Source organism: Ooceraea biroi, chromosome 5 (genome assembly GCF_003672135.1).
Source record: "Ooceraea biroi isolate clonal line C1 chromosome 5, Obir_v5.4, whole genome shotgun sequence".
Classification (NCBI taxonomy): domain Eukaryota; kingdom Metazoa; phylum Arthropoda; class Insecta; order Hymenoptera; family Formicidae; genus Ooceraea; species Ooceraea biroi.
In genome coordinates, this window is record NC_039510.1 from 8945434 (window position 1) to 8961311 (window position 15878).

Consider the following 15878-nt stretch of genomic DNA (forward strand, 5'->3'; position numbering starts at 1 on the left):
CTCGATTACAATGAATGAATCGAATATATGAATATATTTTTATGCATCATGAAGAAAATGCTATAGTCAGATTTTAAATAATATTCAAAAGACTTGGATATGTGTAGACTTTGCATCACTGCAGTATTCATCAAGAAATATTATAGATCTCTCTTTTATTTTTCCCTTTAAAAATTAAAGTTTCCCGGACCAAAAATTAACAATTTGTCTGAAAGAATGCAAACAAAAAAGTATTTCGAAAAAATGTCTCCGCAATTTTTTTCCTTAAACAAGTCTTAAGAAGAATCAAGTCATTTCCTCTAGCAGCGAACGTTCGGTTTTGATCGAACGAATATTCTCTGCGAATAAAAGGTTGATGGAAGCAGAGTAATAGAACCATAATCGGTAATAGGCAGGACGTCTTAAAAATATCGGCCCATCGACGAGCGAAATTCCAATAGCGTCATTCAAGAGAAGTGCACGAAAATATTCGCGGAGGCAGCTACTGTCACGACATGCATACGCCAATGCAATAAATTTGCTTTATACGGCACTTCGACAGGCAAAAAATGAACATGGACATAAGTTATGAACACTTGAAAATCGCGTATGAGCAGGAAGGCACGGTTCGCCTGGCTCACCAAATTTTTTCGTCAACATTTTTCTAACTGCCTAAAGCATCCAGAATCGTAATGTATTTGAACAATGAAGAACGATATTGGTGGAATAATAAACGCCTGAATATCCGTTATAGAAGTAAATAATCAAAAAGTCGAACGTAAAGTTACATGACACTGCATGTGGAAAAAGTATTAAGTATGAAGAAACTTACAATTTATTTAAATACAGACGTTATTTGCACCGGTTATGTGCACTGACAAGATTTGAAAGATTTCGAATAGATGAAAAATACATGCGTTCGTGGCAGAAACGATGCGTAGAATTGAGTTTTTGAGTAGCTTGTAAAGTCTCTTTTTTTTACGACTTGAAATTATTCCAAGATATTTCTACGAAAAACGTGGAAAAATTGCGATGGCTACTTTTTTTACGTCACGATTGCGATAAAGTCTCTCAGAAGCGACTTGCATCCTAAATGGCGCCTAAATTTAGAAAATTTATAACGGTATCTAGCATCTTAAAATGCACTTCGATCGTGACATCATCGGAGATGCATATTTACGAGATACACTTCCGCCGTAAACTGCGCATGCAGCTATTACGATTTGAAGAACCCGTCGCGATAAAGTTCCATCGAGCTGTGCATCTTCTTGACTCTCTTTTACATTGTACACGCCTCTTTCCACTGCCATGCGCTCGTTCCTGTCTCAAGAAACTGCCAGCTGCATAATTTTGCACAAGACTGGTGCAACGCGATAGACGTACAAGAGTCGACGGATGTCCCATCTTATGCTCGGTCACGTCACTGGTTGTCATTCGATTGTAAAATGGCTCGCTATTTTCCATTTTCTATTCCGTCGACGTTTCTTATGTTTCTTTAATATTATCGGACTGTCCATTTTTCTTGAAGTAACAACAAATATCATCAGTTTGTACAAATTGTGAAATTTATTATTTATCCTTTTATAATATGAAATAAGTGTATATTTTCTCTGCGAACACAAAAAATATTAAACATCAACGTTACAGATCGATACCACCCGTAATCCTTTCTTGTTTAATACTTGATCCTCATGAACATGCACGGCACACGCTGGTACGAAGGATGAAAATTAAAGAAACGGAGAATTACAAGAAAGAACGTAAATCTTATAAGGGTAAATCTTTCTTCAATCTTGAATGAAGTTGTAAAAAGGTGATAGCTGCTATCTCGTCATGCAGTTCTTTAAATAATATGCTACGTACATATGTATATATTATAATACTGCCCAATAATTGACATGGAATACATTTGCGTAATGACCAGGATAAAGATCATTTAATTTGATGATTTACATATGATCATTAGAATTAATAGCTCGTGAAAATGATAATTACATCTATAAATCAACATTCTAATGCAAATTAATAATACAATATAAAGCCAAAATGACGGATATCATGTACATAATATGTATTAATATGTAATAATATATATTAATACTATAGATATATCATAATAGAGTTTGATGCAATCCAGTTAATTTTAGATTGGAAACATCACTGGAGACATGTCAGATGTATGACAAATATATACATACGGGATAATATACAACTTATTTCATTATATTTTTTATTAGTCAATTTAGTTTTCTTCGTATGTATAAAAGAATTTATTTATGTATAAAAGATGTATAATATGTATAAAAGATGACACCAAAAGAGATGATAATCATTTTTCGATACTTTGAATTGTTAATTGCAAGAACAAACGTATATGCACTTGAAACGTTTGTAACCTGTCGACACAAACGAACAGACAGTTAAATGTCAGAGATGTAAGATGTTGATGTTGCACTGCTGCGAAAACTAGCAACGTAACGCGCAGCTGAAATGGGTCCCTAGTTGCCATGAAATGAGAAAGAATCGACCCCCAGATAGTAAGGGTGGAATTTTTTTACTCAGGGTGCAGTAAGCTACCCGTTGGTAAGGAAGTAAGGGCGCGCCTTAGGGAGTAGTTTCAAAGTGTCTGTTTCTGGAAGGAGAGAACGATCACGTGACCAAAGAGTAGAAGCAGCGAAAGGGTTGGAAACCCATGGAAATCCATGAAACGCACATGAACTTTTACGTCGTGGTGGTAATTAAACTTTACTACATATACCAAAAGCCAGTTGGGTCGGCTATGCGAGCGATTTGGCGTCGGACGAATAGCGTTTTGAAAAAATTGCGAACCTATAGGAACGCGATTCGAAGCTAGTAATCGTGAGTTGATCGTGAAAGATCGTATGAAAAGAAGAAATGGATCTAGAAACAATAATATTTCTACTAAATATTTCGATGCAATTGTTACAATAGATTAACACGATTGTATAATTTATACTTTTTACATTCGCGTAACACGCGATGTAGATATGATCGCAATCACATCTTATTGCTTACGTTTTTCTTTGTATCAAGACCTTTAGATTATGAGCATGTATATAGAGGTACTAAACCTATACAAGGCTTTCCCTAAGGACCATGTTTGGTGCACTTTTACATAGAGTCCAGCTCAAAGAACGAGCATGTCGAATATTAGTCGAGGTCGGCGCGTGAGTGCACTGAAAAGTAATAGTAGCTAAAGGCATGAAACGTATGTTCGGCCACAAGACGTGTACAGAATGTATCGTTCCTGTCATAAAACGTTCCATTATGCACCTATGTCGCCACACAAACGAACATTTTCGACAACAGAGAAATTAAAAAGATTTTTGAATTAACGTTACACGCCAATCTTGTTTGGCCTGAATCGAATCCTTCGGTGCCGCGAATTTGCTGCAATCTCCGGTGGATCTAGAAACAGTAATATTTCTATTAAATATTTTGATGCAATTATTATATTAATACAATTGTACCATTCATACCTCTTATATTCGCGCATGTAACACGCGATGTATGATACTATGTAAATATGATTGCAAATTGCAACCACGAAAATTTATCGAAGCATCCGCTATTGGGAGTTAGAAACGCCACCGCATATTTGCGAACTCATATCTTTACCACACCTAATGAAATCGACGTGCTAACTATCACAACAAGTTCACGAGATTCGTGAGTGTGCAATTTTGGTTTTCTAATAGTTGAAACACAATTAATTAATTAAGCGTGCGCTGAGAATCTCTAATTATAAAACATGATTATATTTAGTTACTCTAAAACTTGTCATAAATATCTTTTTAAAGTTCCACATAACAAGACATCGTTTAAGAGAGAAAGAGAGAGAGAGAGAGAGAGAATCAAATTGGAAAATTCATAATTATAAAAGAGAAAGCACACAACACATTTCCTGTACATCTTGTATAATATGTACCATGTAGAACCCGTGTGGCATGTATGTGTGCTGCAAACATCGCATATATACCTATGTATATAAGCATACCTGGCTATCTACTCACCATGGGCAACGCCACTTCGCGTGATCCCGTGGGACTGTGCCATCCGCCCGCACACCCCGTACCCTCTATACATCGGTACGCCACCCTACACACCGCCGTCGGATAAACCGCTTATTTTATTCATAAACCCACAACGTGGAATCAATATTGCACCGTCGCCCCTGTACGCTCGAGAAGAGAGAGAAAGAGAGAGAGAGAGACGTCGTCAACGAAGGCAACACGTTCGCCGCCTCGACGGGGATCAGAGAATGCGGACGGCGGACGTTTAACTCAACCCTCTCTCGCCCTCCGTTACCCTCTTGCCTACGCCTGCCACGAACCCTTCGTCCCTCCTCGATTCGCACGTCTCGTCCTTCCTCTGTGCGTCTCTGTCGTACCTAACGCGGTGGAATGTAGGATGAAATTAGTCCTTAGCCCCCATCTGATCCCGTGGAACGCAATGCCTATTCTGTGACAGGACATATCCAAGTCTGAGGGGGACAGCGGTATTTCGCGCTGCTGAAACGCAGGCATTGTCTGAACGATATAAATGTCATCGACTACTGTCAGACGATTGCGACATTTCGAACGGGATATAAAGTAACGCGTCGGATGCTTTTTCCGATCTGTCGAGTCGACTGATTGATATGCGCTTTTGCGAAGAATGTCATGAATCATTAAACTCGGTCCGAGATACGCGAGTACGTTTAACCGGTTTAACGGCAAGTCAAATCACATCGCTAAAACGCGCATATCAGACCAAGTCTCTCAATAATGTAGAGATTTTCTGTTTTCTGTAAATATAGCGTACCGCTAGAATTTCAAAGCTATACAAACATCAGCCACGCAAACGGTACGATGCATTAAAAATCCTTATCTCGGAACCGCCAGTGCATAAAAGTCCGCTGTTTTGCATTCACGAGCTTACTCGTACATCTCGTTCGCATGGGTATCGTCCGATATGGCGATACCAAAAGCACGATAGTACAGGAATGGCGCACGTGCCCAAATATCCGACTGTTCGAGCTTAATGTAACGTCGTTGCGAAAGAGAGAGCTAATGAGACTCGCGCCGACCGGTCTGGTAAAGCTCAAACGCCGCGCCAGACTGAAAATTGAAATTGTCCTGTACTTGAACCGACGCTTCTGTGTTTTCAGGTAATACAGGGTAACACGAACACGTATTTGGAGTCCAAGCACGAGCTGGAGCGGCCTGTGTGGGCGAGCAAGATCCGTTTTCTGCCCTACAGCCATCACAGGCGGACGGTTTGCATGCGGGTCGAGCTCTACGGGTGTTACTGGAGCGGTAAGCTGTTTGCACTCGCCAATTTTCGTGAAACTTGCCGCGGACCAGTACACCCGCCGGACTGTCCATTAACCCTGATACCAGCGCGCCCAGAGCAAATTTGCTTTTCAAAATCTTGCTCGTATAATTCCGTTTTCGAGCTGGAAATCGAATTAGCTACGGGCGTCGGATGGGTGCTCTCAATGCCGAGAACGCGCTGAATCATTAGCACGTATGTTAGACCATTATATCATTCGAACGCGTAAACGTGTCCATGTATGAGCAGTGTGTTTCATAAATAGAGAAGGAATATATCATTTCAAAATGGCAATGCGAAAGGTATATGATTTACGTTACAAACAACATGTTACTCGACGTTCAGCTAATGATTAATGTCGTGATTCAATTCGCTATTATGTCTTCTAGAAAATTGAAGCTTGACGATTGCAAGCGTATCTTTACTTCGTTTGGATACTAAAACCATTATCAAGCAACACTGAGATCGCGTTGCGACAAAATTTCTATTTGCGTTACGATCTACGCTTCGCCGTAAATCGACTGGGAGATTCGTGTAACGTGCACTTGAACAAATCGGAGACAGTATTGCCGTCGATGGAAAGGTCAACAACGTATCTTGAGTTTTTTCTACCGCAGACGGCGTGGTGTCCTACTCGATGCCCCAGGGCGATAAAAGGGGCAACGGATGGGAATTCTTTGACGCGACCTACGACGGACACTGGGATGGTGAATTGCGCCGAGGCTTGGGTCAGCTGACGGACGGCAAAACGGGGCCTGATAATTTCAAAATGGGATACTATAATGATAACGATCGCGCCCAGGGTTGGGTAGGCTGGAGAAACGATAGCCGCGGTCAGCCGGTCGAGATCAAGTTCGAGTTCGACAAAGTCAGGGAATTCTCCGCCGTTCACATCTACTGCAATAACCAATTCACCAGAGACGTTCAGGTTAGTGACTAAGTTATATTTTCATACGTAAACATTGTAGTCCTCGACTGATGTATCGTCGATATTTCTAAGGAAAAAGAAATGTAATATAAATGTGTTAAAATCATAAAAGAACAACTGCATCTATATCGCGAGGACACATTGGCTTTGTAACGCAGAGCTAACGTATGGAGCATCGCTGTGTACGTTATTGCGGTTATTATGACATAATATAATACGTATGAGTATACATATAGCACGTAGGAGTATATAAATCTCTCCCATTGAAAGATTGCCGGGTGCTCACGGTAGGCCTGAACTAAGAGCCGAGATACATCATGCAAAAAGGGAGAAAGGGAGCAACACGTGCAAGAAGCTCTTTCTTCCTCTTTCTCTCGTATTTTAAAACAAAGTACGTTACACTTGAAACACGCGTCTAGTTCCTCCGACTGTGCGTGGTGGATAACACTCTAGAAGAGCCTGAAGAATCCACGTGATCAGGACGGAGCACGCGCCGCTTCTATATCGAATTACTTCTCCAGCCAAGGATCCCCCGGCGTGAACTCGTTGACGCCAAGGAGAATCGTTTACCTTCGCTTTAGCGACGTTATTCCTTAGTCCCCGCCAGGAATGCGCAAGCAGCGTCGATCAACACGCTCGCCATCCACGGTTCTTCGTGATCCTCTCTACCTTTTACCGTCACCATCTGCCTTAGTCGTCGCGCAGCATCTGGTCTGTAAGACGTATCCTCCTCCTCCACCTGCTCTCTCTCTCTCTCTTTCTCTCTTTTTCCCTTCTCGTTCCCCTATTCTCACCAACACGCTTGATTGAATATTCCACTCGACGCTTTATCAGGCAGGCGCCCGTTGAATATCAATACACCGTGAAGCAGCAATTCCGGCAGTTTGATATCTGCCACCACGGTCTCGCTACGGTGATCGCGTTGAGTCGGCTATTAGCTGCGTTATTTCCCGGGGAATCTTGTGAATCCCAACGGGAAGGTATTCATACACGCGTTGCTTCGTTGGAATCTAAACGCCGAGAACACGAATACTCGGGCGAGAAAGTTTCGGTATAATAATAGCGATAATTAACGTGGGTGTAATAATAATAATAATAATAATGATTGATTACAATAAATCGCGTTATTATCAAATAAATAACATGAAGATTGTAATAAACCCCACCCGTCATTTGCAAATATCAACGTCGCTGTCATGATTCTTACAATAGATGCAAAATCCTTCGAGTCTTATACTCTTCATCCCTGAGACACGTAATCCCTGTTTCGTAATTTCAACTTTTACTCGCGAAACTTAGGAGGACGCCAGAAAATTCGAGCAGAGATACTTGATGGAAGAAAAACAATTCCCAGATACTCCTTGTGAGAGGCAGGTAGGAAACTTTTCGCATCATTCGCCATATCCGTGATTCAGCGCGGTCGTAGTCGCGGAAATGAGTTCGCGGGGGCGGCTTATAAAATGGATTCCTCGTGCTTGCGTCGAGTTATAATTCGATCCATTGTGTAATTTCCGTTCGGTCACAAATCGCGACCCCGCTGCATCGTCCTACGTAGGATCTGATGATCCGATAAGATTGATAGTAGCCATTCTGCGACGATTTACATACACTCTTGTTACCCCAAAGCTACGTAATGCACTTTTTTCATTATAATTTGCAAATTTTTGATACCTCGATCACAATACAGGATAAACTATAACAATGCGAGACTCAAAAACAGCAAAAGATCAAAGGCAAAAGTTTATTAGGCAAAGTATTGCAAATTTCGAAGCATAAACGGATATTGACGTGTGTAATGCGCGAATATTTGCCACCGAAAATCATGTATTGCAAGAATTATATGGCAACGTCATACCGAAAATATGAAAACTCGAGACTTTTGACGACACGCTCCACACCGTACATATTGCATGTTTTACCATAGCCCGAGACAAATCCGCTTTAAACACGTCCGCATATTCTGTCATATGCTACAGTTCGTTTAGAGATTCGGCGGTGCGTGCGGTGAAATATGTATGGGAGATTATTGAACGTTGCCAGAAACAGAAGCTCCGAATTTTGATCAGAGTAAAATTGCCCCGAATAATTTTTTCGCGCTTCGCAGCGAGAGTCACCAGATTACGTCATAACGCCACGTTACGAAAAAACGAAAAAAGATTAGCTGTTATCCAGTTTTATAGCTAAGAAATATTAGATTTTTGCATAATTTCTGTTGTATTTCGAGCGCATATCTTCGACGCGCAATAAATTATTATTAGATTTTTTTTTAAGTGCGCTGCTAGGTTGTTTACATACTAGCAGTGCAGTTCAAAAAGAAATCTAATAATAATTTATTCCGCGTCGAAGATAGGGGCACAAAATACAACAAAAATTATGCAGCAACATAATATTCACTAATACGCATTATATAAGAAATGCGATTACTGTTGCTTTTCGTTACTGACAAATTTATATCACTGATTTTATTTTCGCAATGAAAAGAATGAAAATAATTTTTGCGGTTTTAACGTAGCTTCTCTCTTTCTCTCTTTCTCTCCCTCGATCGATCGATCAATATGAGCAGTCACTGTGTCACTCAAATAGATACGCGTAGTGAGCAAAACCGCGAGTGCAAATAAATATTAAATACATAGAGGAAACCTACTGTCGACCGTATGCATAGAAAACTGTAAATAAAAGCGCGTGTTGACCCAGCAATCTAAATGATAACGGACTTTGATCTGCAGTATTTCGAGTGCATCGTTAAACGCGCAGAGCGCATCCTTCAAAAAACACCCGAATGTGCTTCCGTTAGTTTTGCGCTATCAGAAATGCGGTGAAACTGCTCCATGTTTTTCAGGAGGACCATGGAGGACATATAGTGGAGCGTAGCAGTGGCGTTAGCGATACGATTGCCGCGAAAATCGAAAAATTTTGGCGGCAGACTGAAAAAAGAACCGGAAACACGTAGCCATGCATGCGCGTACTTTCACGAAACTGGTGCGCGAACAGCAGAATATTTCGCACAAAGCGCAAATACAGCCATGCGCACAAGCAATCCGGTATAAACGCGTATACTCTTTGATGCTGGGTTCAGTGATCACCCTCCCAAACATCCTACCCCGTAGTGTTCGTATTGCGATTCAACTTCAGCCCAGATTCCCGCCGAATGTATATATATAAACTTTAATAGCCTGTTAAACGTAAATTAGAATGTAGCCGTGCGATGAAATCCGCTGCGAGCTGTGTTCCTTATCACGCGGCGCGCATAGTGGGTAATATAAAAATGTGCACATGCGAGATAGACCATAAATGGATTATATACTTTATAATCCGAGCTATGTGCATGGTAGACTATGTGGCATCATAACGGTCGCATCGTAATGGCGTTTACATATCGTGAAAAATCATATAAATTCGTATGGCATACCGCGAGTGCGTAAAACCCAATAAGTATTCACATGATACGCAACGGCGTTATAAAATGTATAATACAAATACATCAAGGGAAAATATTAAAAGAGCGAAATTTCTCAATGGATTTCTTGTGTGCGCGCGCAGAATGTATGGAAATGCAAAATATACGCGCTCTTTATCGTCATAAATCAATATCTTAGTCACGAGAGCTGGAACTCGTTTGCAGAAATGCCGGAAACTCGCACATTGATACACCCAAGAATTATTACTGAATTTATGAAACGCCGCATCCCCATATTCCTCCCCCGTTGCCTGCAGAAAAGAAAAAGTGATAAAAACGAACGGCTCATCGCAAGCGTACTAATGGGTTTTCGATAACCAATTCGGATAATCGGGGTGTGCTGAAAAAGCGACGGAACCTTCGCTTAAACCCAATAATTACAAAGTCCCTTGTACACACGTTACGCTCACCGCTCCATGTGCACGCAAACTACCGGAGAGAGGCTACCACGCTGGCGGTGCGCCATAAATGCGCCCGGTCTTTGATGCAGCGGTCAGCGGTCCTCCAAAACGGCCACGTTGCAACCTCTTCGTGGTCTCGGGGCCTCGACGTAGTGGCGCCTAACACCCGATCGTCGTCCTGCGAATTCCCTTCCACGTCGGCTGGTTTGATACGTAGGGGTGCTAGCCCTAACCCTAGTCCAAGTCCCAGCTCCAATTCTAGCCCAAGTCTCAGCCCGGCAACAACAATGTCACCCTGACTCGTAAATCCAAGCCCTTCACGATGCGCAATGTAGGGTTCCGTTGGAGATTCCGCTTTCCGCGTTGGCGCATCTTTAACACCCAAATAGTATTTTCCCCTTCAGCGTTACCAGCCGCTGAAACAGGTCCATCGTAAGCGATAATGGACCGCGATATGAGCCGGCCATCAAAACAGCCCCTGCTTCGGGGCTGGAAATCCGCGCGTGCGATCTCGCGCGGATTATCTCAGAGTCAGGTAATTTTCCGGGAATGTGCCCCGTGCGTCGTAATGTAATAAGCATAAGGGAGAGACGGATCTGCTTATTCGCGAAGAATGAATTTAGCCGTGTTACGCGTTTTGCCGGAAAGGACGAGAGAAACGAGAGACTCGTCGCGCGCAGAGATCCTCTCTTGTCTGATATTCCAGCAGTAGCAGCAGCAGCAGGGAAATACTTCTCTCTCATTCACGTAAGAGTGCCGTCTCGTCAAAGTGCATAAATTCGCGTGATTGCACGCCCAGGTCGATGTAACGGTCTTCCGTGCGTTCGGCGTGCCGATTTTATTTACGAATGCTCTTTCCTCTCGAATCCGTTTCAATTTTGCCGGCGGACGTTTTCTCCGGTACATGTTTGACCGAACGAAGGCGCATTATCTATTCAGCGTAATGCATAAAATTCCACGGTCGACTAATGGAATGAAATGGAATGTACACGCGCTGTCATAATTATTCTAAAAGTCCCTCAAAAAAGAATGTAACCCAGTACCCCTCGCTTTTCTCGAGAACTGAGCCCACAACTCGACAACAGCCTGCCAATAAATTACGTTTATTTTTATTATTATTTTTTATTTTAAAAAATCTACATTCTTTGAACTCGGGTGCTTACTATCATTTCAGTAAAACTCTTTATTTCTTCATGTTTAATTATGTAGAAATCAAGTCAAGAAACATAGACGAGTCTGAACGTACAAAAAGATTAAATAAAAGATGAAATTATTTTTTTCTGAATAATTACACAAAGACGACATATAATCCTTCCATTGTAAAAGAAATGTATGAATTATCCACTTATAAACGGATCGTCATGATTGTGATGTTTCTCTTAAACCATAAGAGATCTAAAACAAGATTAATTTTGGATTACTACTAAATTTTATGCTACATATATACGACACTCTATCTCTGATCTTTCAGTCATGTCCTAATCACAGATTTTACATTAATTATAGCCATCTGTTTCTTGCTTTCATTCATCTCACACAATGGTCGTATACGAAACGTTGACCTGAAAATTAGGCAGTTATTTAACATGAAATGTACAATAAAACTACGGAACCTCGTCTGCCAGCAGTATCTTTCAGCAACAATGTAACATGGAGAATTGATACGATATAAACGAGTTTTATGGCGACCTATCTGCATGTACCACCTACGCATCTCTCGCCACGCGCAAGGTGCATCGGCATGTCGATACTATCTGCTGTTACCGTCGAATCCCGCGTCTTCCCACCACACAGTATATCGCTCCTGGCTGCCATTGCCGCGAGATAAACCTCTGGAAATTGGATTTACATGACGCGGATTAGGATAACCGAATCTGATAGGCCGACTCCCTGTCTGCCGCATCATAGGAAATGTATTCCAGGTTCCACGGCTGCACTATTGAACGTGCAAAATACGAGACGAGGACAAGAAGATACATCACGAAGGAATTTCACGACATTGCCTATTATCTTGCTTTCTGTACCGGGATCAGTGTATGATTGATTTTTCTTACTAGACGATCCGCAAGCATGTTGCGGAAACAAGAATCTCGCCGATAAGCTGATATTTTTAGAAAATTCTATACGTTCCTTTATCAAACTTTTTAGCAGAAATATTTTTGTGACGAGTCCTGCGACTTTATAAATATGTACATTTATTTAAATCAAGTAGAAGAAAATTGCTCATGAACTCGGTAACTCGGTAACTTTTAGGGAACCAGCACTTTACAAGCTCTTATATGCGGTTCGACCCTGCCCTCCTCCCATACACACATATATAGGCACACACGCTATAAATCTCGACAATCAACTTTACGTGATATGATATTCCTCGCTCCAATTCCGGCGAAATACGGCACACACTGAATTCCTCGACAGATTACTCAGATCCGTTAGTCTGCCGTGGACCTGCACAAGCCAAGATAGAAGGCATCTACGAGCCGTGCTTGCGGCAGCAAGCAAAGTCCGGCGTCCACTTAAGAACCCCCCCCCGGAATTATTCAACATTAATCGAAACTTACGGAATTCCAGATTATCCGCCGCATCGTCGTCGTGGCCGTGGTCGTCGCCATCGCTAGATATTCGGAATTTCAAATGGCCCGTGACTTACGAATATTCAACAGGCACTTCGCACACTCAGCGTGCGTTTGTACATGAGATCATTTAGGCAATTGCTCTCCCATATTGGCATATTACGCAATAAAGTCCTACTACATGTATACTATGCAGATGCAATCTTGACGCACACTTAATAACGAAAAAGATGTACACGGTAACTCAAGTAATAAACCTAGGATAATAATGGTTGACTTACGATCGGATCATATACTTTATCGAACTTTATAGACACATCAAACTTTTCTGACGTCCGCAAAAGTACCACAGTTTTTCGCTTTCTGTGCGAAAGCTATCCACGCTCTACTTCGTCGGTAAATCTTTTTTGAATGGTAAGGTTTTCGAGTCGACTCTATCCATCAACGTCGAGGCACGTCGGATATCCATTTTACCTAATATCCACCTAGCTTAATCCGTTTTATTCTATATCAACCGGAGGTACTCGTTTAACCGTAGCAGAAATTATTTTTTCTTCGCTATGACTGGCATTTCTCGCAGTTAATCACAATCAGAAACGCGGCGATCAATATCGAAATCGATCTCGAACGTGTGATTTTTCGGCGCAATCTCCAGCAGCTACCCCAAATTTCATCGGTGAGCAGGCAAGGTCTGCATTCCATGACGACGAAAATTCCTTTCCTGTCAGGTCGTCGTCCATGAATTTACGACCACGAAAGTAGTCAGCCCTGAAAAATGCTATCCGCGGTCAAAAATTTACGGGCGCGCGATGCGGTTGTTCAGGAGGTGAAAAAGTAGCTCGGAGAGGCGGAATAGGAATTTTGCTGTTGCGAAATATGTACTGCGTTTCCTCTTTCATGCCGACGAAACACTCATGCGCGTAATACGTACGATAAATTTTGCTCGAGTGCTTATTCACTGTGTAATTCGTATCGTAACGGTTCTCAACTTCGGGCCGTCTGTTAAGAAGTAGCTTCTGCGAACGTAACATGCAGCATAGATATACAGAATTATTTTTATTCGATTATTCGTATCTATATTCATATAGTTTTCGTTTACATTTACTCCAACGGATTCACCGGCAAAATTTTCGAGACACGTTATTTGATTTCCGAATTTCTGAATTACAGGTGTTTTCTCAAGTTGATATACTCTTCAGTATTGGTGGAAAGTATTACACAGGGGAACCTATTACCTACACGTACATGGAGGACAAGATCTTCGAGACTTCTCGAAACATCACGATCAAGCTTCATCATCGAGTCGGAAAATTCGTTAAGCTGAGACTCCATTTCTCGGATCGATGGATCATGATCAGCGAAGTAACCTTCGATTCTGGTAAGGCAACCAATTTTGTCACGAGATATACTTTATATTTCTCATTATTTTATACTTTATATTCCACTTTGTAAAAAGATTTATTTTATACGTAACAAACTTCGAAAACAATCACCAAAGTTATTAACTAATTTCCTAATTAGTTAAGAAATTTCCATAATCGTGATTGAGGCAACTAGAGCAATATAAATTTGTTCGTTCAGTGTTTTATGAATAGTGAAGTGAGAGAGAAAGAATGGCAACGCTAAAAAGAGAGACGCCACGATTTAATTTCACTGAATCCATCATCTCTCGTTCATCTATCTTGTGACAGCTCGCAGTAGGACATGCCAGCCGAAATTCTGAAATACATTAAAACCCTTGAACGAGAATATATATATTTCCGCACTGATTCGCGCGCCACAACGGACAAAAACAATGGCCGGGGGTGAAAAAAGAGCCGTAGGATATCGCATTGCAGCGAAATAGGGACGAAAATTTCTGTTCGTGACGCGAAATCGTTTCGTGGTACATAAGCTTCCGCTGTAGCTGGAGAGAATAAGGGGGAAGGGGTGGCCGATGGTGAATGTATTTCTTTTTGTGATTCTGCTATTTCATTCTGATTTCGCGCAACCAAACCGCCGCAATCCTCCTTCCGCGTTATCCCACATTCTTCTTCCCTCTCTGTCTTCGTTCCCTCAGCCATCAATCGTCTGTCCGTCAATCATAGAAAAAATAAATCTCGAAGTTGATTTAAACTGATACGCGCGTAATTGACAACAGCATATTGCATTGTCAGGCAGCGATCTCGTAAATCCTGAGTAAACGTTACTCGAGAAAGAGAAGATAAACCTGTAAAAATCCACATGACATCTACTTACGCGGCGTTTTCCCCATTTTGCCATCACGCATACAAAAAACTCGAGTGTGATCCGATTTAGCGGAAGATGACGATCATCCTTCATCCTTTAAAGTTTATTCGATAGAAATCAATCTGTTCTTCCACTTGCAATTGGCTTCTGAAGAGAGAAACACGGCACGGCGTTACGGAAAAGAGGATGCTTTATCAATGGAGATATAAAATCGTGGGATGTGTCTCTATATCGATATGTATGCGATTCTGGAAGGGACTCTCGCCTCAGCCGTGCCTTCCATCTGATTTAACGCGGATTCGACAGAAATCACATTTTACAAGGAATTTATCCGCGCTTGCAGTAAAGTCTGTAAAGAGGATTTATAATCAGCATGTGATGGAAGAGGGACCCATCAGCGATATCATACAGATATATAAATTGCGTTATGTGAGACTTTATCGGCCAATGTTACATCTCACGCATATACACTTTTTGTTATAAAATAATTACACGTAATTAGTATATAATCAAACTCAATTATACTAATATAATTATTAATTGCTGATTGATGATTAATTTCAGAAAATCCACAGTTACTCATTTTTCTTTCGTTTCGTATAGAGAAAAATAAATCTTTTTATGGATTTTTGATACATAAGGCAGAACTTTTAAATTACAGAAGCATAAATTGTATTTCAATAAAGCAATATTACAGTGACATGTAAATGTGATGATAAAAAGATTTTAAAAGCCTCGCCTTTGAATAAAAAAATTCTATATGATAATTCCACGGGCTCACGGTGTCATGTATCATGATACATAGCAAACGGCGGAAACGCAACACAAAGCCGAAAGATCACGATCATCCCTCATCCTTTAAAGTCACCCTTCAATCTTGCCTGTCAAAAGAGGAACGTTCGCATGAAAACGCATGGGAAGCGTTCGCGCAGGTGTGAACAAGTCATCGAACGGCCATGACGATATGAAACTTTCGA

At 41.3% G+C, this 15878-nt stretch overlaps 1 protein-coding gene across 3 annotated transcripts in view; it reads left to right on the plus strand.

Moving 5' to 3' along the window:
* LOC105284816 (discoidin domain-containing receptor 2) overlaps nucleotides 1-15878 on the plus strand; it is a 119031-nt gene that overhangs the window by 71999 nt on the left and 31154 nt on the right. For all 3 annotated transcript variants that reach the window (XM_011348606.2, XM_011348607.2, XM_026969794.1), the window contains 3 exons: nucleotides 5150-5297; nucleotides 5931-6241; nucleotides 13843-14050. In XM_011348606.2, the coding sequence (XP_011346908.1) occupies nucleotides 5150-5297; nucleotides 5931-6241; nucleotides 13843-14050 (667 nt within the window). The remainder of the gene's footprint in view (nucleotides 1-5149; nucleotides 5298-5930; nucleotides 6242-13842; nucleotides 14051-15878) is intronic.